Source organism: Indicator indicator, chromosome 7 (genome assembly GCF_027791375.1).
Source record: "Indicator indicator isolate 239-I01 chromosome 7, UM_Iind_1.1, whole genome shotgun sequence".
In the NCBI taxonomy this organism is placed as follows: Eukaryota; Metazoa; Chordata; class Aves; order Piciformes; family Indicatoridae; genus Indicator; species Indicator indicator.
In genome coordinates, this window is record NC_072016.1 from 5928086 (window position 1) to 5954640 (window position 26555).

The 26555-nt window shown below is 46.8% G+C and overlaps 1 protein-coding gene across 1 annotated transcript; it reads right to left on the reverse strand.

The window, feature by feature from the left end:
* Positions 1–272: 272 nt before the first annotated feature.
* VWA2 (von Willebrand factor A domain containing 2) lies at positions 273–25836 on the reverse strand. The gene is made up of 13 exons (XM_054382327.1): positions 25788–25836; positions 25097–25171; positions 22944–23077; positions 21072–21181; positions 15377–15571; positions 13732–13862; positions 12438–12570; positions 10279–10334; positions 8894–9001; positions 7443–8024; positions 5790–6341; positions 2048–2170; positions 273–406 (listed from the first exon to the last, which is right to left on the reverse strand). The coding sequence occupies exons 1-13, from the start codon at positions 25834–25836 to the stop codon at positions 273–275; spliced, it is 2382 nt and encodes a 793-aa protein (XP_054238302.1).
* Positions 25837–26555: the final 719 nt, after the last annotated feature.

The following is a 26555-nucleotide window of genomic DNA, read 5'->3' on the forward strand; positions in this document are numbered from 1 at the left end:
AAGATCTCTCAAGAAGTCTGTTACAATTTGAACAATTTTATAAAAACAATAATTATAGTAATCTCAGAGCACTCAAACCTGGATGAGGAAATGCAAAATACCAACAATAATAAATACTTCCACACAAATATTTACTTCAATTTAAAAAAAAGAAAGGGAGCACCGGGAGGTTCAGTGTGTGCAACCCGCAACGGCCTCAGCACAGTCCCTGTGCTGGGGCAACAAAATCACTGCCAAGGACAGGGTCATGCCTGGGAGTCAGAGCATCTGTGTCAGTGTGTCTGACCCCTGTGCCTTTTGGTGTGTCCTGAGGCTCTGGAGAAGTGCTGCAAGCCACCTGAGCTCCACTGCACACGGGAGTGTGAAGGAAGGAGCAGGGACCTCGGAGAATCACCGCGGAGAACTCCTGTGGTGGAACAGAAACACACAGATGGGATAAGACCTTTAGGGACCTTTTCAGCAAGACAAGGACAGGCTGGAGAGCTGGGCAAAGAGGAACCTAAGGAGGTTCAACATGGTAAAGTGCAGAGTCCTTCATCTGGGAAGGAATAATAAACTGCAGCAGTACAGGTTAGAAGGGAAACTGCTGGAGAGCAGCCCTGTGGAGAGGGACCTGGGAGTCCTGGTGGGTAACAAGTTATCCATGGGACAGCAGTGTGCCCTTGTGGCCAAGAGGGTCAATGGTATCCTGGATGCGTTAAGAGGAGTGTGTCCAGCAGATCCAGGGAGGTTCTCCTCCCCCTCTACTCTGCCCTGGTGAGGCCACACCTGGAATATTGCATCCAGTTTTGGGCTCCCCAGTTCAAGAGGGACAGGGATCTGCTGGAGAGACTCTAATGGAGAGCTACCAGGATAACTGAGGGCCTGGAGCATATGCCCTATGAGGAGAAGCTGAAAACCCTGGGGCTTTCTAGTCTGAAGAAGAGAAGACTGAGAGAGGATTTAATAAATGTTTATAAATATCTGAGGGCTGGGTGTCCTCTCATTAAAAGGGAACCAGAGCTTTCCACCCCAGGAGTCAAGGAGAGTTTGTTTCTTCTAGGAGAGCAAAAAGGAACAGAACAGAGTGGAAGAAGATTACCAAAATTATTAGACCTTCTTGGAGTCCCCACACAGTCAACCCAGTGAATGTATAACCCAGGGCATAGCTTCTTGAGAAGCCTTTGTTCCCTTCAGCAGCCCAAACCTTTCCACTCTCCCTGTGACAGAGGCCATGTCAGCACCAAGACCTGGCCAGCTGCTACTCTACTTGAGGAAGAGGTAGAGATGTGGGATCCATTCAAGGGGGCTGAGCAGAATGGCTGCCATCTGCTGCACCGATACAGGCTGGGCAGGGACTGGCTGGAGAGCAGCCCTGAAGAAAAGAGCTTGGGAGTGCTAATGGATGAGAAGCTCAACATGAGCCAGCAGTGTGCACTTGCAGCCCAGAAAGCCAACCAGAGCCTAGGCTGCATCAAGAGAAGTGTGGCCAGCAGGTCAAGGGAGGTGATTCTCCCCCTCTGCTCAGCTCTGGTGAGACCCCACCTGGAGTACTGCATCCAGTTCTGGAACCCCTATTACAAGAGGGATATGGACATGCTGGAAGGTGTCCAGAGAAGGGCCACCAGGATGAGCAGAGGGCTGGAGCTCCTCTCCTGTGAGGATAGATTGAGAGAGTTGGGGCTGTTCAGTCTGGAGAAGAGAATGCTCCGAGGTGACCTTATTGTGGCCATCCAGTATCTGAAGGGGGCTACAAGAAAGCTGGGGAGGGACTTTTAGGAAGTCAGGTAGTGACAGGACTAGGGGGAATGGAGCAAAAATAGAAATGGGTAGATTCAGATTGGATGTTAGGAAGAAGTTTTACACCATGAGGGTGGTGAGACACTGGAACAGGTTGCCCAGGGAGGTGGTAGAAGCCTCATCCCTGAAGGTTTTAAGGCCAGGCTGGATGTGGCTGTGAGCAACCTGATCTAGTGTGAGGTGTCCCTGCCCATGGCAGGGGGGTTGGAACTGGATGATCCTTGAGGTCCCTTCCAACCTAACAGTTCTATGATTCTCTGATTCTTACTGCTCTCACAGTGGGGTCCTTCCCAGCCGTGGCATTCGCACCGGTAGCTCCCAGGCCCAAGGATGCAGACCCCCTGGTTCATGCACGGGTTGGGTTTGCACAGGTTCACAGGGCTTTTTGCTTCTGAAAAAAAAAAAAAAACAACAAAAACCACAAGAAGAACAGCAGGCTCAGGTACATCTGCAGAGTGTTAATAGCTAGGACCCAGGTCCACCAGGAATGCTGCAAAAATAGCAGCCCATGGCAGGGGGATTGGAACTGGATGATCCTTGAGGTCCCTTCCAACCCCAACAATTCTATGATTCTACATCTCAAACATCAGGGAAAGTCATCTGGAGCTAATGGGATTGGAAAACCACATTAGCATAGCAGAGTGCAAGCTCACAACCCTGCCTTGACACAGCTGACAAACTCCTCTGTTCTTAACCTAGAGAAGAGGAAGAGTGTTTTGCTAGATGTTCCAGGTGAGAGGATAACTTTACTAATAAATCTTAAAACACTGGCATCAAACAGGCTGGCAAAGCAAAATGAAGCTTCTTCAGAGATGTGCACTGGACACATGAACACCTCCATGTGCATGAGCACCTCCATACCCATGACAGCTGCTCTCCAGCACAACTTGGTGGTCCCTGTTTGGAGTAAACATGCTGTTTTGGCCAGACACCCTTTCTCTCAACTCAAGCCTAACGTTACCATAACATCACCTTAAACAAGCTTCTTGTACCTCAGGGATTCTATCCTTTGATGATCCCAAGAACTTGCATTTCCATTAATCAGGTTCATATATATATATATATATATATATATATATATATATATATATATGAAAAATACTTGGAGATTTTTTTCTCCTAGACCTTGGATCTTTTTTTTTCTTTTTTTTTTTTCCAGTTGAGCCTCAGAATAAATACAACATTCCAGGTGTTCCAAGGCAGGGTCTGTTTCTCAATTACTTTTCTCATGATTCATAATCTTTTTAAAGTCCTTTCAGAGACAATGGTTCTGTTATTAAGTCTTAGACTTGGGAGTGAGACTGAATGAAGTCCTTATCTTTCCATCACCCTTGGTCCCTTTGCTTATCTAGTACAAACAGGGATTACCTGCACATGAAATGAAAGCTGCAATTCAGTCTCAGGAAATGATATGTTACTACCCTGACTCTTTGAACCTTGCCATCTCTTCCCCTTCATCTGTGGTGTTAATTTCATGGTACAGCAGATTGTTTTTAGAATAAAACAGCTGAAAGTAACACTGCAGTTAGAGCACACTGAAAAGCTCCAGGTAGAAACCCTCTGTAGAGTCTGCCAGAAGATCAGCTCCTCACCCCAAAGAGACTATGTTGTAGTACTTTCCACCCCTGAAAGAGCCATGGGCATGCCCAGAGATGAAAAGGACCTTTGACTGTGCTGAAGCTCAACATACTTCTTCATTTGCTTTTACAAATGGGTTGAAACAGAGCAAAAGCAAATAGCTAAACATTAAACTTGGACTATTTTGAACGAGAATCAAGGCACAGCATTTCAACTAGAAACACTTTCACCACCACTGTGTGCAAACCATAGCTGCTACCTCTTCTGAGAAGCTGATTTCCATCAAGCATGGACACTCACACGCAGCACACAAGTGCTTCAAACTTGGTAGCAGAATCAGATTTTTCCCAGCTGGGGACTGGCCCTCAGGACTCACAGTTTTGAAGAAAGTGCATTTTCCTTTGCACAAATATGAGCTGTGACACAAATATTTGAAACCTCTTCCCTCCCATTTTAGAGATGAAGATTTGGTGCTGCAAACAAAATTAATCACAAGTTGTCCAAAGGCCCTCAGTTTAACAGTCTGAAGGCTTCCAAATGCACAAATTCTGACATTATGATTAAATCCTGTGCAACACACAAAGTCTTGACAGCCCACATGAGAACTTCAGTAGCAGGACAGTAAGGATGGACAGGAGTCACAGAATCACAGAATTGCTTTGGCTGGAAGAGACCTCTAGGATCATCAAGTCCAACCACTGACTAACACTACCACAGCCATTGAACCATGTCCCAAAGGGCTTTGTAAGTTTGCAGATGACACCAAGCTAGGTGGAAGTGTTGATCTACCGGAGGCTCTACAGAGGGACTTGGATAGATTGGATCAATGGGCCAATGTTAATAGGATGAGCTTCAACAAGGCCAAATGCCAGGTCCTGCACTTCAGTCACAACAACCCCAAGCAATGCTACAGGCTTGAGGAGGTGTGGCTGGAGAGCTGTCTGATAAAAGGGACCTGGGGGTTCTAATGGACAAGCAATTGAATACAAGCAAGCAGTGTGCCCAGGTGGCCAAGAAAGCCAATGGCATCCTGGCTTGTATCAGAAATACTGTGCCCAGCAGGAGTAGGGAGGTGATTGTCCCCTTGTACTCAGCTCTGATGAGGCCACACATCAAGTACTGTGTCCAGTTTTGGGCACCTCAATACAAGAGAGATGTGGAGGTGCTGGAGCCAGTGCAGAGGAGAGTAGTGAAGCTGAAGATTAAATCTTATGAGGAGCAACTGAAGGAGCTGGGGATGGTTAGTTTGGAAAAGAGGAGGCTGAGGGAGACCTCATTGCTCTCTACAACTACCTGAAACTATGATTTTTTTTTTTTTCCCAGCAAGAGTGGTCAGGCATTGGAATGAGCTGCCCAGGGAGATGTTGAGTCACCAACCCTGGATGTGTTTAAAGGTGGTTTGGATGTGGTGCTTGGGGATATGGCTTAGGGGTGAACCTTGTAGAGTAGGGTTCTGGGTTGGACTTGGTGATCCTGAGGGTCTTTTCCAACCTGACTGTTTCTGTGATTATGCCTTCAGACCCATCACTCTGCAGCTCTGGGGAAAAACCTGTTGAACAAGACAGCAGAGACCTATCTCATGGACCAGCACTTGCTGGCTGCAGAAACGTGTCCCATGAAGCACCCCACAGCAACACTGCAAGGGGTACAGTAACAAACAGCAAATTCTGCAGGTTTAAAGCAGTATCAGAAAAAAAGCAAACTCCTTTTTTTAATTTCATGGAAGGTAGAACCTAGACCTAGCAGGGCTGGAAAGAACCATTCAAACTAAGCCAAATCTCACTCACTCAATTGAATCTCAGGAAAGTTGGTTCCTGTTCCTCTAAGATTGCTTTGGACAGTTTCCAGGTCTCTCTCTGTCATTGTTTTCCCATCTGCACAATAGAATCATAGAATCAGTCAGGGTTGGAAGGGACCTCAAGGATCATCCAGTTCCAACCCCCCTGCCATGGGCAGGGACACCTCACACTACATCAGGCTGGCCAGAGCCTCATCCAGCCTGGTTGCAAACACCTCCAGGGATGGAGCCTCAACCACCTCCCTGGACAACCCATTCCAGGCTCTCACCACTCTCATGGTGAAGAACTTCCTCTTCACGTCCAGCCTGAATCTCCCCACTTCCAGCTTTATTCCATTCCCCCTAGTCCTGTCACTACCTGATAGCCTAAAAAGTCCCTCCCCAGCTTTCTTGTGGCCCCCTTCAGATACTGAAAGGCCACAATAAGGTCACTTCAGAGCCTTCTCTTCTCCAGACTGAACAGCCCCAACTCTCTCAGTCTGTCCTCATAGGAGAGGTGCTCCAGCCCTCTGATCAGCCTTGTGGCCCTATGCAAAAAGGTAGTATTGAGCTCACTCTGTAAAGCATCAGAAAACCTATGATAATGACAGCTGGTGGCACCAGCATAGAGACCAAGGCTAGGACATTCTCTCACCTTCACAGATTCTTTCGATGATGAGGTCTTGGTAATGCTGCAGGTCTCCATAGGAGGAGACATGGACCAAGTATTCTGGAGAGCCAGCAACCCTCAGCAGCACGTCCCTCTGCGCGTCCCCAGCAACAACCACGAACACCAAGACGCCGTTGTGCCTGAGCTGCTGAGCTGGGGCAGCTGCCTCCTCCATGCCCCCTCCATCGGTGAGCACCACCACTGCCTTGTTGACACCAGGCCTTGCTCCTTTCTGCACGGTCATCACGGCACCAAGGATGTGCAGCAAGGCGCTGCCGGCAGAGGCCGAGCCCCCGAGGAACGCCGCCTGGCTGATGGCTTGGAGGACAGCTGCACTGCTCCCGTGGGCGTCCAACGCGAACACAGTCTGAGCTTTGCTGCCATAGACCACAAGGGCAATCTGGGTGACGTCCCGGTTGATGCTGAAGTGCAAAGAGCTGCTCCTGACAAAGCCTCTCAGCCGCAGAAAATTCTCCAGGCCAACTCCAGCTGAGGCATCCACTGCAAACACCAAATCAAGAGACTGTGCCTGGCAGCCTGGATAAAAAGAGTTCAAACAAAGCATTTTTCAGAATCCACATGCACTCCTTCCTGAAGACAAAAAAAAACCAACAAAAACACAGTGTCACAAATGAAGCTCTGCAAAGTCACCAACTTGGACACCCCTCAGCTGCTTGGGCACTGTAAAGCTACTGAATAGCAAGGGCAAGGTGAACCACAGGACAAACCCCACACCTAGAGCACTACCACCTCCCTCTGAGCTCCACTGTCACAGTATATCAGAGGTTGGAAGGGACCTCTAGAGATCATCAAGTTCAACCCCCCTGCCAGAGCAGCATCACTTAGGGTAGTCTGCTCAGGAATGCATCCAGGTGGGTTTGGAAAGTCTCCAGAGAAGGAGACTCCACAACCTCCCACAGCAGTTTGTTCAAGTGCTCTGTCACCCTCACTGGAAAGAAGTTCTCCTCATGTTGAGCTGAAATCTTCTATGTTCTAGTTTGAACCCATTGTTCCTTGTCTTATCACTGTGAACCACCAAAAAGAGCCTGGCCCCCTCCACTTGACACTCACCCCTCAGCTATTGATAGACATTGATCAGATCCCCTCTCAGTCTTCCCTTCTCCAGACTAAACAGCCCCAGGGCTCTCAGTCTCTCTTCATAGGGGAGATGCTCAAGTCCCCTAATCATCCTCATGGCTCTCCCTTGGACTCTCTCCAGCAGGTCTCTGTCTCTCTTGAATTGGGGAGCCCAAAACTGGACACAGTATTGCAGGTGTGGTCTCCCCAGGGCAGAGTAGAGAGGTAGAAGAACTTCCCTAGCCCTGCTGGACACACCTTTCTTGATGTATCCCAGGATCCCATTGGCTCTCTTGGCCACAAGAGCACATTGTTGTTCCATGCAGAATTTGCTGTCTACCAGCACTCCAAGGTCTTTCTCTGTGGAGCTGCTTTCCAGCAGGGCAGCCCCTAACCTGTCCTGGTGCCTGTTGTTATTCCTCCCCAGATGTAGGACTCTGCACTTGTCCCTATACACAAACAAGGGCACTGATCCTTCTGTCCTTCCCTCCTCCCCCCTGGAGTCCAGGAGACCTCCTCATGGATAGACAAACTTGTTCCATGCCCATATCACAGTCTTACCTTCAGGATTGTCCACGCTGCATATTCTTCTCTGCAGCTGTGGGATCCTGTTGAACAAGTCCTGGGGGTCTGAGTAGACAATGGTCTGCTTTGGATTGCCAGTCACCTTGGTCAGCTCTGCTCTCATGAAGCTACTGCCTACACCAATCAGAAAGAGATCTTGGTCCCTCATATACTTAGCAACTTCTGCCACTGAATCCTGGGACTTGGAGTCAGTGAGCAAGACGACGACACGTGGGAGGTTATCCTGCTCGTCTGCAAAGACTGGACTGCTCCTAAACCCATGCTGTGCGATGTACTGCAGGGCTCTGCCTGTCAGGGTTCCTCCTCCACTGAAATTCAAAGCATCAATGCCCTTCATGAGGCTGAATGCATCCTTGTGTTGGCCCACTTCGATGGGTATCCTGACATGGTTATTGTACTGGGCCACCCCCACGTTCATTGGCGAGTCCTGGCCCATCACTGCTTGGAGGAACCTCTTGAGGAATGCTTTGTAGCGCAGGAATCCTTCCAGCGTGACCCCTGCTGAGCTGTCGATCAGGAAAAGGAGGTCCACGCTGCACTCCAGCCTCAGCTTTGGTGCTGAAAAGGAAGGCAGCAATTTGTCATATGCAGAGCACCTCAGCTGAAGGTGTTCAAGAAGCGTGTAGATAGGGTGCTTTAGGATATAACTTAGTAGTCATGACAGTTGGGTTATGGTGGGACTCAGTGATCTTAAGGGTCTTTTCCAACCCTTATGACTCTATATGCGTGAGCTGGAGGACAACTGTGCCAGAAGTGCACTTTGATTTTGGTTGGATGCCATATAAGCCTTTAGAAACAAGAAATACCTGTAGGAATCTGGGGGGATGCCTGAACTTTTGGTTGGCAAACTTCAAATTACAGGTGACAACTCCAGTCTCTTAGTACTCTGGGGAAAAGACTTTGAGTTTCAGTATTAGATATTGGAGAAGGGAGAGAGTCCAAGCACCAGCCCATCATCTGTAACACCCTGAGACACTTCAAAGTGGGAGTCTTTGCTCTGGAGCAAGGAAGTACAAAGCATTTTTTGAAGATCAGGACCTTCCTGGGTTTCTTACATTGAACCCCCAAGATCAGGAGTCCCTCCTGGGCCCATGTGTGCAGAGAGGGGACCAAGAGGCATACCTACATCTCTCCCAGTTTCCTGTTCTCCTGCTCACAGGACACCTGCATTTAGAGCTAAAGGCAGGCACACCAGGGTGAGACTGTTGGTATCGGTGCTCTCCACATCCACAAACTTTCTGAGCAGCAAGACTGAGCCAATGAGCCTGACACAGTCACAGCCAGCATGAGAAAAAACTCGGCCTGTCTCCCAGAGAAAACCTAAAGGCTACAGCCCAAGCCCAGTTGTCCCTCTGGCCACACAACAGGCACTGCACAGGCTGGACAAGGCCAGCAGGGAAGGAGGAAGAGTGCAGGTTCACACCTACCGCAGTGGACATCTCCTCCATACCCCACTGGGCAGAGGCAGTGGTATTTGTCCAGTCCCTCTGGGACACACGTGCCTCCATTCAGACATGGCTGGGAATCACAAGGGTCTAAATGGGACCAGGGAAAGGAAAGACAGGGAGTCAGCAGGATGCATGCCCCTTCCCATTCTGTGCCAGCGTGAGCATCGCCACTGGTGGAAAAGGGTCACACCTCTGCCTCTCTTGCTGCAAGGCCATGTGCACCCTCACCTCCAGGGCAGTATCATTTTGGGGTGGCTCTGCAACAGCTAGCAGTGAAGAGAGCAAACCAGACTGTGCCTTCCCATCATTTCCTCAGTGAGGTTATGTTCATGTACATACAGATTTGCTGAAGGTCATGCAGCACTGCCTGATTTACACCAGCAATGAAGAGATCAGAGTCTGGCCTGCCCTCTGCTCAATGTTGTACTGGCCAAAAAAATAAAGCCACTTTCATCTGAACCAGCAAAATCATGGGGCTAAGGTCAGAAATGAAGGACCATAGCTGTTTCCACAGCTGCAAAAATATGCTAGTAATCAGCAAGTGTCAGGTTCTCTGCTGCTGCTGTTCATGGTACCAAGTGAATGAGTGGAGGCATCTCACTGCATGCTCCCCAGCTGGAGAGCAGTGACTGCTTACAGGTACTAGGAAGCTGCGTAAGCTTCTGCCCCAGGAAGAAGAGCAGCTGACAATTAACTGACTCCTCAAATCACACAGTATCACAGTACATCAGAGGTTGGAAGGGACCTCCAGAGATCATCAGGTCCAATCCCCCCGCCAGAGCAGGATTACTTAGGCTAGTCTGCACAGGAATGCATCCAGGTGGATACATTATGAGACTCCACAACCCCCCTGGGCAGCCTGTTCCAGGGCTCTGTCACCCTCACTGTAAAGAAGTTTCTCCTCATGTTGAGGTGAAATCTTCTATGTTCAAGTTTGAACCCATTGTTCCTTGTCTTGTCACTGTGAACCACTGAAAAGAGCCTGGCCCCCTCCACTTGACACCCACCCCTCAGATATTTATAGACATTGATCAGATCCCCTCTCAGTCTTCTCTTCTCCAGACTAAACAGCCCCAGGGATCTCAGTCTCTTTTCATAGGGGAGATGCTCAAGTCCCCTAATCATCCTCATGGCTCTATGATGAGGAGATATTTCAATCCAAAACGATCTCTGGTCATAAATAGCCACAAAACAAAACCAATCTGGATGTACTATCAACTTCTTTCTAATGATCACAATCTCTCAATTGGAAAAAAATTATTAGAAGTAAAATCTCTTTTTTTTTCCTTTTTTTTTTTTTCTTTAGTCATTATCTTTCCTGCTTTGTAAATAGATGTTTAAAAAAAAAAAAGGCTAAGTCCTACCTGGACACACAGTTCGGAAGCATCTCGATGGGTGTTTTATCAAGACTTTCTTCCATCTGAAAGAGGAAGAATAAAACCTAGCATGGATTTAAAAAAATCAAATAGATATCTTTAAGGTTGGCCCTTGCTGTGTTTTTCAATGAAACAATTTCCCCTTTGAAACAGCAATTTTTCAAAACAAGTGTTTTAAAATAAAATCTCCATTCTGAATGGTGTGGCCAAAAAAAAAAACCAGCAAAACCCACACATTGATTCATCAAAATCTGCTCTTTTGGCTTTGAATTCTACTTGAACATTTTTACATTTAAAGTTGATGGCTGTATTTCTAAGGCTCCAAATGATTTTTTTTCCAGTTGCTTTTTGTTCTAAATCATAATAAAAAGAAAATTTTTTACAGTGAGAATTTCTTATTCAACATTAATTCTGGCATCTAACATCCTACCGTGACTAGTGGATAAGCAAGGTATGGGCTGAGAAGAAATCCTCGGCCCTCAGCTGTGCCTCCCTGTGGGATTTTTCCAGCTGCCTCCATCATTTCCCTACCCTAAGGTGACATGAAAAACCCCTAAGCTCTAGAGCAGAAGTGTATATTTGCTGTATGCAGGAAGGCAGCTAATGTTGGCTCCTGACACTGAGATGATTTCTGCTTTTTTTCATCCCTGGTGATGAGGTCTCTATTTCTCTAACACCTGCAGCTTCATCTTGCTGCTCATTTTCCAGTGCTCTGCATTAAGGCTGCTCAAACTTAGGGCAGCTATGACCAAACCTATCAGTTTTGTGATGCTGTAAGCAAGCCACGAGCTGTTCTGCTTTCCCACTTTGGCTCTGAGGTACAAATATCCAGAAACACTCACAGCCATTAGGAGATGCCTGAAGTTGTCCACACCACCATCCCCCAGTATATCCATGCAGCAAGCCATCAATGCACAGCCCAGATCTGGGATGACTTTCAGACATTAATCTGACTGCCTAGCATTAAACAGACACGTGAGGCACCTCTTCAAAGGGAAAACAATCCCCCCTCCCACTTTCTGTACACCACCACTTTCACTCAGCAATTCTGATCAGCAAAGAGAGCACGAAGCTGCCTTTCCCTTCACAGCTCATTTTTAATGCATTTCTCCTGCTGTACTGCCTGCAGTGACAATACTGTTTTGAAGGACCTGACATGCTTTATGGGTTTTCAGCTCCATTCTCCTCTCCCCAAGAAAGAAGGCATTTTCCTCATGCAGCATTTTGTGTCCTGGTTTTGGTGCTGCCACACTATGACTGGGGGGATTGTCTGCCAGTGACTGGAGCCTCCCCTCAGGGCAATACTTTCCAAGCCCCCCCAGGGCAACCAAGCAAAGGCAAAGGGACTTCTCCGAAGGAAAAAAACCCTGTGCAGGTAAAACCAGGACTAGCACCAACACAGGGAACAACCTAGAAATGCTCTACAGCAGAGTCAGCACAGAGATGTAAACTTCAAAACATCTCAGTTCAGCAGGTAGGAAATGAAGCCTAATTTCATCTGTAATATTTGTGGTACTCTTGGGCTTCTGCTTGCCTCTGTTCCTTCTCTGACCCTCTGTTTCTCAGATCAGCCAATGGTCAGAGCAGGGAGTGACTGTCTAAGCCTAGATAGAGATCATGTTTGCATCAATCTTATGAGGGACCTTCAGCACAGCAAAAACCCATGGTCAGACAAAAGCCTTATCGCTGTATCTCTCACTGTCTTAGGGTAACGCAGTCCACTCTCAACAATCCCTCTCTCCCACCACAGATGGGAGGGAAAATAACACAAAAACCTCTGGGCTGAGAGAAAGAGTTGAATGAGGTGATGAAACGCACGATTAACTTTGCTTATTTGCAGGAAAGCGCAGCAAAAAAAAGCAGCAGCAGAAGCCAGCTGCCCCCACACCCCCTGAGCTGCAGCCTGCCCAGGGGAAAGGAGCAACACTCCAAACCTAGAAACCAAAACCTGCAACCAGAACAGGAAGCCTCTCACATTACAATCTGAACTTCAAACCCCATAATACTTAGCTCCAGCCAGCACTTTCATTTTGAAGCTGCCATGACAGCAGCATGGTATTGAGTATCAGCAGCAGATTCAATGCAGTGCATGACCCTCACCTGCTTCCAGCCCCACTCACTTTTAGAGATGCAGGTGCCCAGCTTACCTGTAGAAAGGGCACAGTGAAGCCTGCACTGCCTTTGGCTGCTTTGAGCCTTTCCAGCACACATAGTTTCCAGCCAGCTCTTTCACAGTCTCCAGGGTCCTGCGTTCACAAGGGTGGGATTCAACTTTGCAGCCTGTAGCAAACAACAAAGGCAAACCAGGATCGATTGCCTGAAAATAAAAGGTTTGTGTGGGAGCAGAGCAAGACTCTGAAATGGCTTAGTTTTCCTCATCTACCAGCCAGCAGCAGAGCAGGCAGTGCTTCAAAAAGCCTCCCTGAGATCCCAGAAAGGAAATTTTCTGCTGACTAACTCTCCAAACTACCCCACATTCGGGGGTGTTCACTCTTTAGCCTCCTTTGCTTTGATATAAAACTCGTATTGCTGAGTTCACCTTTCAATGACAACTATTCAGCCCTTCTGGTGCCTCCACTATTCATGTATTTTGATTTTCTTTCTTTTCCCCCTCTACAATGCCCTAGTGAGACCTCACCTGGAATACTGCATCCAGTTTTGGGCTCCCCAGTTCAGGAGGGACAGGGATCTAACTCAAGAGAGTCCAATGGAGGTCTACCAGGATGCTTAAGGGACTGGAGCACTGCCCTATGAGGAGAGGCTGAGAGCCCTGGGGCTTTTTAGTCTGCAGAAGAGAAGACTAAGAAGGGATTTATTAAATGTTTATAAATATCTGAGGGCTGGGTGTCAAAAGGCAGGGGACAGGCTCTGCTCAGTTGCACCCTGTTATAGGACAAGGGGTAATGGATATAAACTACAGCACAGGAGGTTCCACATCTTCACTGTGAGGGTCACAGAGCACTGGAACAGGCTTCCCAGAGAGGTTGTGGAGTCTCCTTCTCTGGAGACACTCAGGACGCATCTGAATACATTTCTGTGCGACCTGTGCTAGATTCTATGGTCCTGCTCTGGCAGAGGGGGTAGACTTGATGATCTCTGGAGGTCCCTTCCAACCCCTAACATCCTGTGATCCTTAAAGACCTCTAGACCACTCTAGTTCTATATTTTCTGCCCCTTTATCCCCCACTACATGAGCAAGGACTATTCTCAGAGGTGAACTGAGACCCAGAAAGATCTAGGACACTGCAGCTTGCAGGTATTTGGAGAGGCAGCTGGCAAGCATGCCATGCAGTTTGGGCAACACAAGTGTTAAATTATTTTTAAGTGCACACTTGCTAATTCCCTTCTACACTTCCTGATGCTGCCTCATTTTTCTCACTCAGTGACATGGTCCAAGCTCAAAGCATGGGCATGACAGTGGGGCCAGGAGCCAGGGGTTACCTGGAGCAGTGGTGCTGCAGACAGAACCAGGGAGGGTGCTGTACAGGCCGTTGGCAGCATCGTTGGCATCCCCAGCAAAGAGGACATGCTGCTCAGTGGGCTCACTAGCCAACACATACAGCTCCTCCCACCTGGCAAGCAAGAGGAGGGTTCAACCACTTAGTCATCTCCAAAGAATCCAGTATCAAAACAAATCCTGTGCAGCAAACAGCAGATACAAAACCATGACACCCTTCAAACAGCTTTCAAGGTCCTGGCTGTGTTGAGTCTCAGGCAGCAGCACATAGCCCTACTCAGTGGCAGAGTGTGGTGGGTTGAAATTCCCCCCAACATAGAATTGCCAGACCAGCTCAGCTGGAAAGCAAATGAGGCTGTATTTACAAGCAAAACTACAATCTAAAATTTGAAATGCAATGAATATGTACAAAACATACAATATTTACATCTATTTCCAATTTATAAACAACACAAGAACAAAAGCAGGGGGCTACCAACAGCTTCCCCCTCCCTCCCCTCCCTCCTGTACACAGGGCAAGAGAAGAAAGTAGAAAAGCAGAGGCAGTTGTTTGTTATCACTCAGCCACAACAAAGCAATGCAGCCAAGGTCAGCAAAGCCAGCAGAAGCCAGATGTTAGTATCTGCTAGAGTGAAGAAACTAGAAAGAGAGAAATTAACTTCAATCACAAAATTAACCAGGTTAGAAAAGACCTCAGAGATCATCAAGTCCAAACAAACAGCCAACACCATCTAATCAACTAAACCATGGCACCAAGTGCCTCATCCAGTCTCTTCTTAAACACTTCCAGGGATGGTGACTCCACCACTTCCCTGGGCAGCCCATCCCAATGGCCAATCTTTCTTTGAAGAATTTCTTTCTAAGATCAACCCTAAACCTCCGCTGGCACAACTTGAGACTGTGTCCTCTTGTTCTGGTGCTGGTTGCCTGGGACAAGAGACCAACCCCCACCTGGCTATAACCTCTCTTCAGATAGTTGTAGGCAGCAATGAGGTCTCCCTTGAGCCTTCTCTCCTCCAGGCTAAACACCCCCAGCTCCCTCAGCCTCTCCTCACAGGGCTGTGCTCCAGACCCCTCCCCAGCCTTGCTGCCCTTCTCTGGACACGTTCCAGCATCTCAACATCTTTCTTGAATTGAGTGGTCCAGAACTGGACACAGGACTCAAGGTGTGGCCTAACCAGTGCTGAGTACAGGGGCAGAATGACTTCCCTGCTCCTGCTGGCCACACTATTCCTGATCCAGGACAGGCTGCCAGCACCAGTACCCCCAGGTCCCTTTCCACCTGGCTGCCCTCCAGCCATTCTGTCCCCAGCCTGTAGTGCTGCATGGGATTATTTAGACCTCATCATTATTTTCCTTTTTACCCCCAATGGTAATTTATTTACTTTCCATCACTTTCTGTTCAAGATCTGTGGCAAATTTTCTAGGCACAGCCTGAAACTACCACCAAGAGCTTCCTTCACCACCTCTGGTCTTCCTTCTACACCAGCCACCAAATTAGTGTTTCTTCCATGACTGTGTTACCCCTAAATTCCCCTTTTCTCTTTCCAAAATTCTTAACTGGCACAAGACCATCTCCCCCTCTGGGTAGCTGGGCTTCCATTTTACACTCTGTGGAAAGTTTCCTACCTTGGAAACTTGATTCCTACTGCAAAAACCATGATGTGTCTCTCCTTCACCTGCACTGCAGGCATTGCTGTGGTGTCCTGGGACTTTCCATCAGAAATGATGACCAGGACTTGGGGGACACTTGAGTTTCGGCCACCAGGGAATCCCTTGTGGAGAATATACTTCAGAGCCCGACCTGTCTCTGTGCTCCCACCTCTAGAAAGAAAAAGAAATAAAATCAGGAGAGTAAAAATCAAAGCTTTTCTGCTACTGAACTTACCATCTGATTTTCAAATGTCTATCATTTGGTAATGGGGAACTCAGCCTGTTTCTGCCTCCTGGTACACAACACATCCACAGAGACATCTAATTCTGTCATTCCTATCATCTTCTCATCCATAGGTCTGACCTACTCATCCTTACCTACCTCTTCTCCATCCCAGAGTGGTCTCCAGAAAACTTCTAACACACAGCAGAGTGTTTCTGCAGTTGAAGCAGGAATCAGAACTCTCAGATATTTGAATATTTTTTTTCCAGTTTCAACAAGTCTCTTGATTGATTTTGTTTTTCCATCTGAAAATTGCAGTCCCTTCATTAAGACTGGAAAAGCTGCTTCACAATAACCTCTTGTATTGCAGACAGAAATGCAGTACAAGTGGGCAGTCAAAACCGATACAGGCTGGGCAGGGACTGGCTGGAGAGCAGCCCTCAAGAAGGGCACTTGGGGGTGCTGGTGGATGAGAAGCTCAACATGAGCCAGCAGTGTGCACTTGCAGCCCAGAAAACCAATCAGATCCTGGGCTGCATCAAGAGAAGTGTGGCCAGCAGGTCAAGGGAGGTGATTCTCCCCTCTGCTCAGCTCTGGTGAGACCCCACCTGGAGTACTGCATCCAGTTCTGGAGCCTCTGTTACAAGAGGGATATGGACATGCTGGAAGGTGTCCAGAGAAGGGCCACCAGGATGATCAGAGGGCTGGAGCACCTCTCCTATAAGGAGAGGCAGAGAGTTGGGGCTGTTCAGTCTGGAGAAGAGAAGGCTCCAAGGAGACCTTATTGTGGCCTTGCAGTATCTGAAGGGGGCTACAAGAAAGCTGGGGAGGGACTTTGTAGGGTGTCAGGGAGTGACAGGACTGGGGGGATGGAGCAGAACTAGAAGTGGGTAGATTCAGATTGGATGTTAGGAAGAGGTTCTTCCCCATGAGAGTGATGAGACACTGGAAAAGGTTGCCCAGGGAGGTGGTGGAAGCCTCATTCCTGGAGGTTTTTAAGGCCAGGCTGGATATGGCTGTGAGCAACCTGATCTAGTGTGAGGTGTGCCTGCCCATGGCAGGGGGGTTGGAACTGGATGATCCTTGAGGTCCCTTCCAACCCTAACAATTCTATGATTCTAAAATGGTTTCCTTTCTTATGATGCCTACATGTGCTATAAGTTCTTGTCATGTATCATCCTCTTCCTTCCATGGGACCTTCTGCCATTCTTAGACCAAGAGCTAAGACAGGGAGCTGTAAGTCCCAGCTTGTAACTGAGAGTCTGCAGTCCACCAGTGTCCAAGGTCCACGATTTCTCCTCCCTGCTTGATCTGCAGGTTGGTTTGATTTTATAAAAATGTCATCTGTCCATCTTGTAGTAAAGGTCCCGAAACGTTGAAGGTTTCTTAGTATATCCCTGGAAATTCAGAAGGACTGAACACAAAGCATGCTTTCTTCGGGGCTTCACCAGCACCTTTTACAGAGTAAATGTTAGGAAAAGCTACCCAATGCTCCAGCTGTCTCATGATAAACTCAGTTAAAAGCACTACTCTCATCTGCCACATTGCTTGCCAGCATCACTGCTACCATAGACAAGGTGCACCAGCCACTGATGATCACAAAAGCTGTACCTGTCACTTCTTGTTTTGGAGATGGAAAAAGCACAAGGCCATTTAAAACTTGGCACAAGTTGTCCACTTCAGCTCATGGTTAGGCCACACCTCAAATACTGTGTTCAGTTCTGGGCCTCCCAATTCAAGAAAGATGTTGAGATGCTGGAAATTATCCAGAGAAGGGCAACAAAGCTGGGGAGGGGTCTGGAGCACAGCCCTGTGAGGAGAGACTGAGGGACCTGGGAGTGTTCAGCCTGGAGAAGAGGAGGCTCAAGGGAGACCTCATTGCTCTCTATAACTACCTGAAGAGAGGTTGTAGCCAGGTGGGGGTTGGTCTGTTGTCCCAGGCAACTAGCAACAGAGCAAGAGGACACAGTCTCAAGCTGTGCAGGGGGAAGTTTAGGCTTGATCTGAGAAAGAAGCTCTTCACAGAAAGAGAGATTGGTCATTGGAATGGGCTGCCCAGAGAGCCCAAGGAAAAGCAACCTTGAACGCAATATTCATAGAAAAATAAGGCTACAGCTTACCCAAGAACAGCTTTAGTGAAAGATGCTGTAGGCATCCTGAGACAGATTTCTTGTGAGATTAGTAAAGAGTAAGATTTGCAATTGGGTGCCTCCTTCACCCATGAGCCCTGCTGAGCCTGTAGACACTGGAGCTATCTGTTCAAAAGCCATGCTGCACATCAGCACAGAGACCCAAGGAGGGCAAAGAGAAGTCCCTCTGGCAGCAGAGTGCACCCAAGAGGAGAGATGCTAACTGCAGGCAGGCAAGGGTATGACCACTGTCTGCACAGTGCTATAGTCTCTTTGGTAACAGCACACTGGGTGTGAACTGGGAAGGAGCCTCTCATTGCAGAGGGTGCTGGAAATAAAGCAGAAGGGAATGAAAAGAGGAGTGCTAAACATGCACAGAGGTCTAGGAGAAGCAGGACAAGATGTGGTTGTTTTTATGGGCTGCACATGTACTCTAGCTGTTATTTCTTGCTAGTAAGCTCTGTGGGGTGGGGACTCTCCTCCTCTGCTTTCAAGATTTATCTTGAAATGACTACTAGAGATGGCTGCCCAGAACTGGGCTCCATGTTCTATTTATCATGAAATATCATCACAATTACATACTAAATTATTCTCTCTGTCAGGCTCAGGTAGACATGATTACATGGTGAGCCAAACACTTGAAGGCATGGGTAACCTAACAGAGAGCTTGGAGAAGAGGTAGGAGATGGTCTCACCTCTGTCTTGCAGGTTTGGTGGACTGTGCAGCTGGATCCCAAGGTGGCTGGGTGAAATCAGCCCTGGCTGCCCCAACCCCTCACCTGCCTCCCACACTCAGAGACTTAGGCTACCCAGGCACACCAGCCCCTGCTACAAGCCACCTGATATGACCAACTAAAGCTTCACATCAACCTCCTATATTCCTCATTCAGTCGTCATCAGGCTAAGATCCTGCTACAACACAACACAATGAGCAAAAGCCTGCACTTTGATCCCTGCCTTACAACACGTTATCTCTTTGCTGTGGAGAGCTAAACATTTGCTCATCTCAAAGAGGTAAATCCTGCATAAACATAAGTCTCCCTCTTCCTCTCTTGGTAGTTCTCCACCTGCACATCATGAAATGCCTGTAATATGTCATGCCCAACTGGACATTTGGTACTAGAGAGAGCTCAGCTCCCTGGGAACATGCTCTAGACATGTTGGTAATTAAGCCACTAGAACAGAAGAGACATTTACACATCTTCAAATTCTGTCCAAGCTCTGCTATAAATCACTCCCTATGAATGCCTTTTAGGTCAGCTTTTATGTCCCTTCAGAGCAAGCAAAGGGGCATCAGGTTCTCATTCAGCTGTGTTGACACAAAGACATCCCATTAGCTTTCTGAACAACACACCTGAATTGCTTAATCCAGAAAAGCATTTCGTCATGCCCAGCTTCATTCTTTTCTGTCTACCCTCTATTTTCACCAAAACCTTTTTAATTCAGTACCTGTCAAGCCCTTTTGCTTTGAACTTCTTTCTTTAGGTACTTCCTCGTTTGCACTCCATTATTTCAAAGTATACTCAAGGACTGTATGTTCCTAGCATGTCCAAATCTGCTGTTTCCTGACCAGATGTCAGTAGCTGTCACATGCTTCAGTGAAAAGTGCTGTGCATGAGGGAAAATATATTGTGCCTAGTCAGTTTGATGACTAAATCTTGATGAACTCAATAAGCTGCTTCCATGTGAGCCCTGAGGATTAGAAAAAGTTAATGAAGAGTCTCTGCACCAGAGCTCATTAAATTCAGCTTCTTATCAATTTCCATTTGGAGATGGTTTTGATGCAGCAGAAGAGTGTTTAAGGAAGTACTCCAATAAGGATTTTCTGAAGCTGAAGGAGATTTGGATTTCACCTGCTGCCTTTCCTCAGGAACAGCACTAAGAAAGATTCTCTCCTGTAACCAGCCACTGACTTCTAGGAAAGAAGGTCACAAGAACTTTAGCTTCCAAGATCACCACTGAATTTGGCTGCAATTGGCTAGTGAATTGAAAAGCTATTTGGACAGCATTCACAGAGACCAGCAGTCTCTGAATAAGTCACAAAAGTTTCACTTTGGTCTGGTGCTGCCTCCTTTCAAGTGCTCCCAGTTCCGTGCTTGGAGCACAGGGCTGGAGTCAGGAAATGCCTGGCTGGCCAAAGGTTCATCAGAAGCACATCAAGAAACCTCTCAACCAAGACATCAAATACCCTTTTTTTCAGAAGCCAATTGGAATCCATCCCTACTTTATCTACTTTGAAATGTCAGCTTTTCATTTGAACTAGATGAAATGGCCAAGCACAATGTTATTATTTCTGTTCGATCTGTCAGCATCCATATGCTGTCGTCACGGAATTTCAGTGCCAGACATCAAACACTGCTGCACTTTCTCTGCTCTCAGACTTACAAGCAACAGCCAAAGAGGAGGAGTGTATCTTGTTTTCTGGTAAGTTCCTCCTGTAACACTACACAAGAGGTTTTCTTGATTTGATAAACTTATCAAAATCAGTCCAACACAATCCAGCCAATTGATCTTGCTTGAAACAGTCAGAAGTGAATGGATCACATTTGCTTGCAGTAAGTACACCATGCTGAGGGCAGCAGACATCCATGAGAAGTGTTGAGCTACCCTTTAGCCCTAATGCAGATCAGCTAAAGGAAGAGCAGATACCCACAGGCCATAGCAGTACCTAATCTATCATCAAAATGAGTGTTATTTTGAGGTGGTTGTCAGATGCTTCGTAGATCCAAATGTATTTTTCAGAGGTGAAGAATTTGGACTTCAAGCGGCTCTAAGGGCTTCTGGCTCCATTCCCTGAAGTCATGGGAAAACATCCAAATCTTAACATTCCAGAAGAAAAAAGGTTTTTGAGCTGAAAATCTGATCCTCTGGAATTCAGCAGGCACATATGTAGATATTATTAGGGACCAGCAATTCATCCTCACCTCGTAGGACAAAGGAAATGGTATCCATCAAAAAAAGAAAATGCACACTGTCCTGCCCTTGCTCGACCATGGGGCAATGCCACACTCACTTTTCCTTAGCAACATGGAACCCACCAGCTGGCACAAACAGAAAAGCCTGCTGGGAGGGTCGTGGAAAACTCTTTGCTGTTTACCACGTTATAGTGGGACACCAAAAACTTTCTTCCCTATGCACCTCCACTGATGAAGACAGACCAGGCTGCACGTTTTTAGCAGACTGGATTATGGACCAGAGCATCCCTCCTTAGAGGCATCAAATTGGTTTGTGCATAGCAGAGGTGGAGATGTTTGGACCTCAAAAACCTCTCAGAGATCATTCATAGCCCAGAAAGAGAAGAGCTGTAAAATAAACTGACCTGAACACCACCCTCTTGATTCTCTCTTTCAGATCTTGTTTGGTCAGATACGAATCCAAGGGGAATTCAAGGTGGGGAGTTGAGCCAAACTGTATCATTCCCACACGGATCTGAAAGAAAAGGTTAAAGATTATCTATGAAAGATGTCTGTCAGAGTTTTGCTCTTTTGAGCAGTTCACAGATTTGGGAAGACTAAACTGTATCAAGACAAACTCCTGTTTTCCACACTGAGCCACTGGCACTCCCAATGAGCTTCAAAGAAGAACGTCAACACCAGCACTACCTATATAGGCTATAAGCAAGTCATAAAAGTTCATCTGCAAACAATGGGAGCCTCTGCTGCAGTTACAGGCAGCTCAAGATCTATATTTAGCCATTCAGAGCAGCTCGTAGCTTCAAGGACAATAAGTTTATAAATAACACCTTTTGTACCAAGCCAGTTATATGCTCTGTAGGCAACCTTTCCATGACTAAAAGCAGCCCCCTCTGGCACTGAGCACAGTAGGTGGCACAAAGCAATTATTTTTCCACTACCTTCTCTAAACTCCCCTTCTATGTTTGAAAATGCCTGAAAATGCAACCACACTAAATTGTCTGTGCTGGGCAATATATCCAGCATAATTCACTGAAGCCTTACAAGAGGTTTTTATGGAATGAGACAACTTTGAAGGTGAAAAGGTTAATGATTTTCAGTCCAGTCTGTGTGAGAACTAACAGAAAGACTAGAGGAAGGATGGGATCTAAAAGAGCCAACCTACCAAATCTGCAAATATTAAATGTTGCAGGGGTCTTTGGAAGTTGAAATCACCACTTCCCTCCAGCATTTTCTCATCTAGGACATCTTTCACCTCTCAGATCTCAGACAGCACAGGAAGCTTTCCACAGCTTGGCAACGCTGAGGAGGAGTCACCACCCATATGTGAGGCTTGGACTGATGCAAGGTGGCTCAGATTAAATGGACATTCCCTTTTTATGGCTCATACTGAATTGACTGAAGCAGAGACTTGCACCTAGGAACCAACTTCAATGCAGACCTAGGCAGTAGAATCTGAACATCTCATATTTGCAGATTTGGTGGGTTGTTGATTTGAGCCCAGGTCCAGAACAGGAGTGGATGAGAAAGAACTTGGCAGAGTGTCCCAGTTAGAAGTGAACACTCAAACCAGGACACACAGCCACACCTGCCCATTGATCTTGGTGTATTTTATACCAGGTATCTGTAAAGACCAGCTGCTTGGACTCCAGCTGGCAGCCCCAGCTGGCCAGTCCTGTTCTTTTCTCTCTGGTGAACACCAGCATTAAGCACACTGCACCACTAGCAGCTGGGGATTCTGGTGACATCTCAGAGACCTATAGCAGTACACAGATCCCCAAACACCTCACTGTACATCTGGTGCCTTTCAATGAACTCTTTCCCTTCTGCTCTTTTGGCTTATTTTGGCACAGAGCCCTTCTAGAAGAGCAGAGCAAGAGGACTGTATCATTTACCTCTGTACTGAAAGGTGATTAACTTCCCAGAGACTAATTCCACAACTTTCCAGGGAAAAAGAATAAAAAGATACAATTGTTTTAACCTATGAACATCTACACCAAAATAAAGATCAGTTAAAAAAAAAAATCCCAAATTATATCTTTAACCTGAAAGTTTATGTCTTCTCAGGACAAAAATGTAACTGCTTAAAATCTGTAAAGATACAAGAAGTGTCCTCCAATCCTACTGCTTCACAAACTTGTCCTGCATCTTCCTGAAAAAAATCTGACCCCGTGGTAGCTGCTAGGTTGAATTTTGCAGTTTCACTCAGCATGTTATCACTGCCTTTCCACACATTGCCAAACTGCTTGAGGCTAAAATGAGACGTTCCTGACACTCACCCTGTCTGGATGGATGTCGAAGGCATCACAGAGCTTGCCTGCAAAGTGCTTAGACCTTTCAAAGCTTCCTTTGCCAATGCTGTAGGAGCCATCCAAGAGGAAAAGGACATCTAAGGAAGCAGAGCACTGCATCACTAGGAGAAAAAGATACATAGTGTGAAACCACATCTTATCAGTCTCACTCTCTGAAAGCAGCCAGACCAGACAAACAGGCTTAGCAAGGACAGACTGGGGCAGCCAGGGGACAGCCCAAAGCCCCCATGCATCCTTGGGCTGGCCTGAAGCAGGGCCAGTTCAGCCCTCACACTCTGCAAGGCCTTAGGTTTCAGGTCCCCAGCCTGGCTTCAGCAGCTCAGTGAAGGCAGGGGAGCAGCAAATCCAATGAGTCAATGCAGCAATGTCATTGATTTTAGGGAGAGCAGCTCTCATGGTGAGGACAGAGGGGTGAGCAGTGGGGAGAGGTGGGTGAGTCTGGTGGGACCTGCGGCCTCTCCCAGCCCAAGGCATGCACATGAATCCAGAAGGTGTTTGCAAAGCATACAGAATCTCATGGAGCCAGATGTGCTTCCCCTGTGGCATGGTTTTCAGAACACACTCTTATTTTTCTAAACACAAGCTCTCTGCAGAGCTCTGAGGCACTGACACAAAACACTTTTCACACACACAAAAATCTGCCTTTTATCCCATCTTCAGAGACGTGTCCTTGTATCACTCCTGTGATCCTGTGAATATGACCACTCCCAAAAAGCAAGCTTCTGAGGTGCTTACACTGCAATGGAAATCCATCATTTCACTAATAACAAACAAGCAAAAAAAAAAAAAAAACAAAACAAAACAAACAAACAACAAAACAACCACACAAACCCAAAAAAGCCCCACAACCAAATCCACAAATGAAAGAAATCACCTCTACAGCCTTTACCAGAACCAACTTCAAGGGAAACCGAGTCCAGAAGCTCAATATGGTCAGCAAGAACACCAACTTTTCAAGACCCCTTTTGATCTGTGCCTTTTCTCTGTCCCCATCATCATAATTTTTATTATCACCCCTTTTTCTTTTTCCAGATCAGTCCTGCTAGCAAAAACTTATATTTATAATTGAGGTTTTCTAATACCACATTATGAGGGATGGAAAGTTGTAAAGCATTCCCTTCTGGGTCACTGGGTTTTCTAATAGGGCAACCAGCCTTGCCCTGGAGCACTGTGCTGGGGACAAGCTGGAGCACAGCCTCTCTGCCAAAGCCATCCCAGTTTGTCAGCCCTCACAGCTGATCCAAACGTGGAGCTGCAATAGCCTGGATGCTTGCCCACAGCCACTGACCATGGCAATCTGCTTAAGTGTACACAAAAGAAACTGCTCTCTCCCCAATCCCACTATGGGCTCAGCAAGGAGAAACAATCTTAAGGTTGCTCTAGAGGTCAGCAGTGTGAGGATTGGGGATCACCAGGCTGCAGGAAAAACTAATTTATCAGACAAAATAAAAGGATGGCTAGCAGGAGAACTCATGATCTTGGAGGTCTCTTCCAACCTGGTTGATTCTGTGATTCTGTGATACAGTCTGTAAGTATCTGACTGCGTGGACACCAAAGGAGCTGTAGGGAACATGGTGTGCTGGCCAGCCAGAGCCCAGCTGTCCCCACTGACTGCATGGTGGCTTTACAGCCTGAACAAATCAGCCACAGGAGAGGTCTGATCACAAATCAAGTCTGTAATTAAATGTGGCTCTTTAAATCAGGATTGCTTCAAACAGGCTCTGAAGGAGCTGGCAGAAACACCCAACTGGCAAACAGTCAATTTGGGAAAGATGGAGTAGGTCTCTGAAGAGCTAATGCCAAAGAAGGGGAAAAGTTGGGCTAGGGTAGAAGCAGCCACAATGCTATGCTTGCCAGAACATTGCTGGGGACTTTATGGATTGAATTGAGGTCAATAGATAAAAATAATAAACAAAACTGGGTAGGGAAAAAAACAAACAAAATAATTAACAAACAAAACCAAAACCACCCAAACAAAACAAAAAAAAAACAAAAAAAAAAACAACCCCAAACCAAAAACAGAAACCCCCCCTACAACCACAAAAAAAATACCTCAAACCAAAACAAACAGATGGAAGACATTCAGAAAGTAGATGACTTGTTTTAAAAACCAAACTTACACTGGCCAGCAGCTGAAATCTTGTCAATCACCTCCTGGTCAGCATGAATTTCTTGCATACCCAAGACCAGCAAAACTGTGGGATCAAACAGATAATCTCACCAACACCAGAAAGTGCCTTTTAAAAATATATATATATAAAAATGCATGCAGGCTGTCATCTATAGCAGCAAAAATGCTCTTTTTTTTTGTTGGGTAGATTTCACACTTGTTAAAAAACCATTTGGTGACAGAGCACAGAGGTGTATCTATGGGAAGAAATTCCTTCTAGCAGGGACACAGAGAGCATGAAAACTGCAAAGGACCTGACTCCAGTGCACAGGAGAGTCCCTCTGCTCACCATATGCAGGGATGTAGTGCAAGAACAAGAGCTAGGCCAGGCTTCAGCTCCAAAATTTACAGTCACAAGCACTGGAGACATCAAATAATTGCACTGGATAGATTTATGGACTTGAAGTATCATTACAATATCAGTTTTCCAATATCAATTAGACATTTCACATACAAGTCAGCCACAGGTGTTGGGATTCTTAAAAAGCTGTTTCTCCAGGCATTATTTTCTCCCCTTCTGCATGAAACTGTTTCAGAGCCCCCAACTCAGTTGTCATTCCTGGGAACAAAGGACTCTAGCTGGAGATGGAAAAGCATCCATGACAGACACCACTGGTGCAAAATGACATCTTCAAACATACCTTGGGAAAGCAGCAACATGCAGATAGACTCAAAGGACAAGACGCTCATGGTGACACAACTGAAAGATGGGGAATAAAAAAAACAGAGAGAGAGAACTATTAATCCAGTTCTGAAGCTGGTTTCTCTACTTGCAGCTGATCATCTCCTTCCTGGTTGTCTTTTGTGATGAGCTTAGAAACATTTGGTTGAGGGACAAAAGCAACTCCTTCCCTGGGGAGAAGGCAGACAGAATAAAAAAAAAAAAAAAACCAAACATGACAATGAGGGAATGATAGTAAAGATCTCCCTATGTGCTCATCTCCTTTCTTAGCAAACTGGAGGAAGCAGACTTCACAGGGAAGGGAGAGACTGCCCAGCCTCCCCTCCTCTCCTTTCTCCCACAGCCACCTGGACATCTACTTTTCTCCCTCCTTTCCTCTCTCCACCTCCTCCCTCTCCACTGCATCTCCCTTTCAGAGAGGAATCTCACTAGGGTCCCCCACTGTCTTTGGGAAACAGGTGGAGAGCCCAACACAACTCCTTCCAGGCTTCACCAAGTACAGAGCAGAGCCAGATCCCCCCAAGCCCACCATCACTTGGGGTTCTGGCTGAGACATCCCTGCTGAGGAGCACAGAGAGGGAACCTGTCCCGCAGCACTTGCCTTGGCCAGTGCTGATGCCCGTCCTCATCACAGGTCTTCAACAACACTCAGCCACAGGCTCTTTCATTTTCCAAGGACTGGCTTTCTGGGGAGGTATTTTAATGTATGTGTCCAGTAAAGTCAATT

Excerpts from the sequence above, each read along its gene's own strand:
- VWA2 (XM_054382327.1), bottom strand. The coding sequence starts at position 25,836 with ATGAGCGTCTTGTCCTTTGAGTCTATCTGCATGTTGCTGCTTTCCCAA. Across the intron at positions 25,172-25,787 it reads CATGTTGCTGCTTTCCCAAG|TTTTGCTGGTCTTGGGTATG; the intron begins GTATGTTTGAAG and ends TTGATCCCACAG. Across the intron at positions 23,078-25,096 it reads GATTTCAGCTGCTGGCCAGT|TGATGCAGTGCTCTGCTTCC; the intron begins GTAAGTTTGGTT and ends TTTTTCTCCTAG.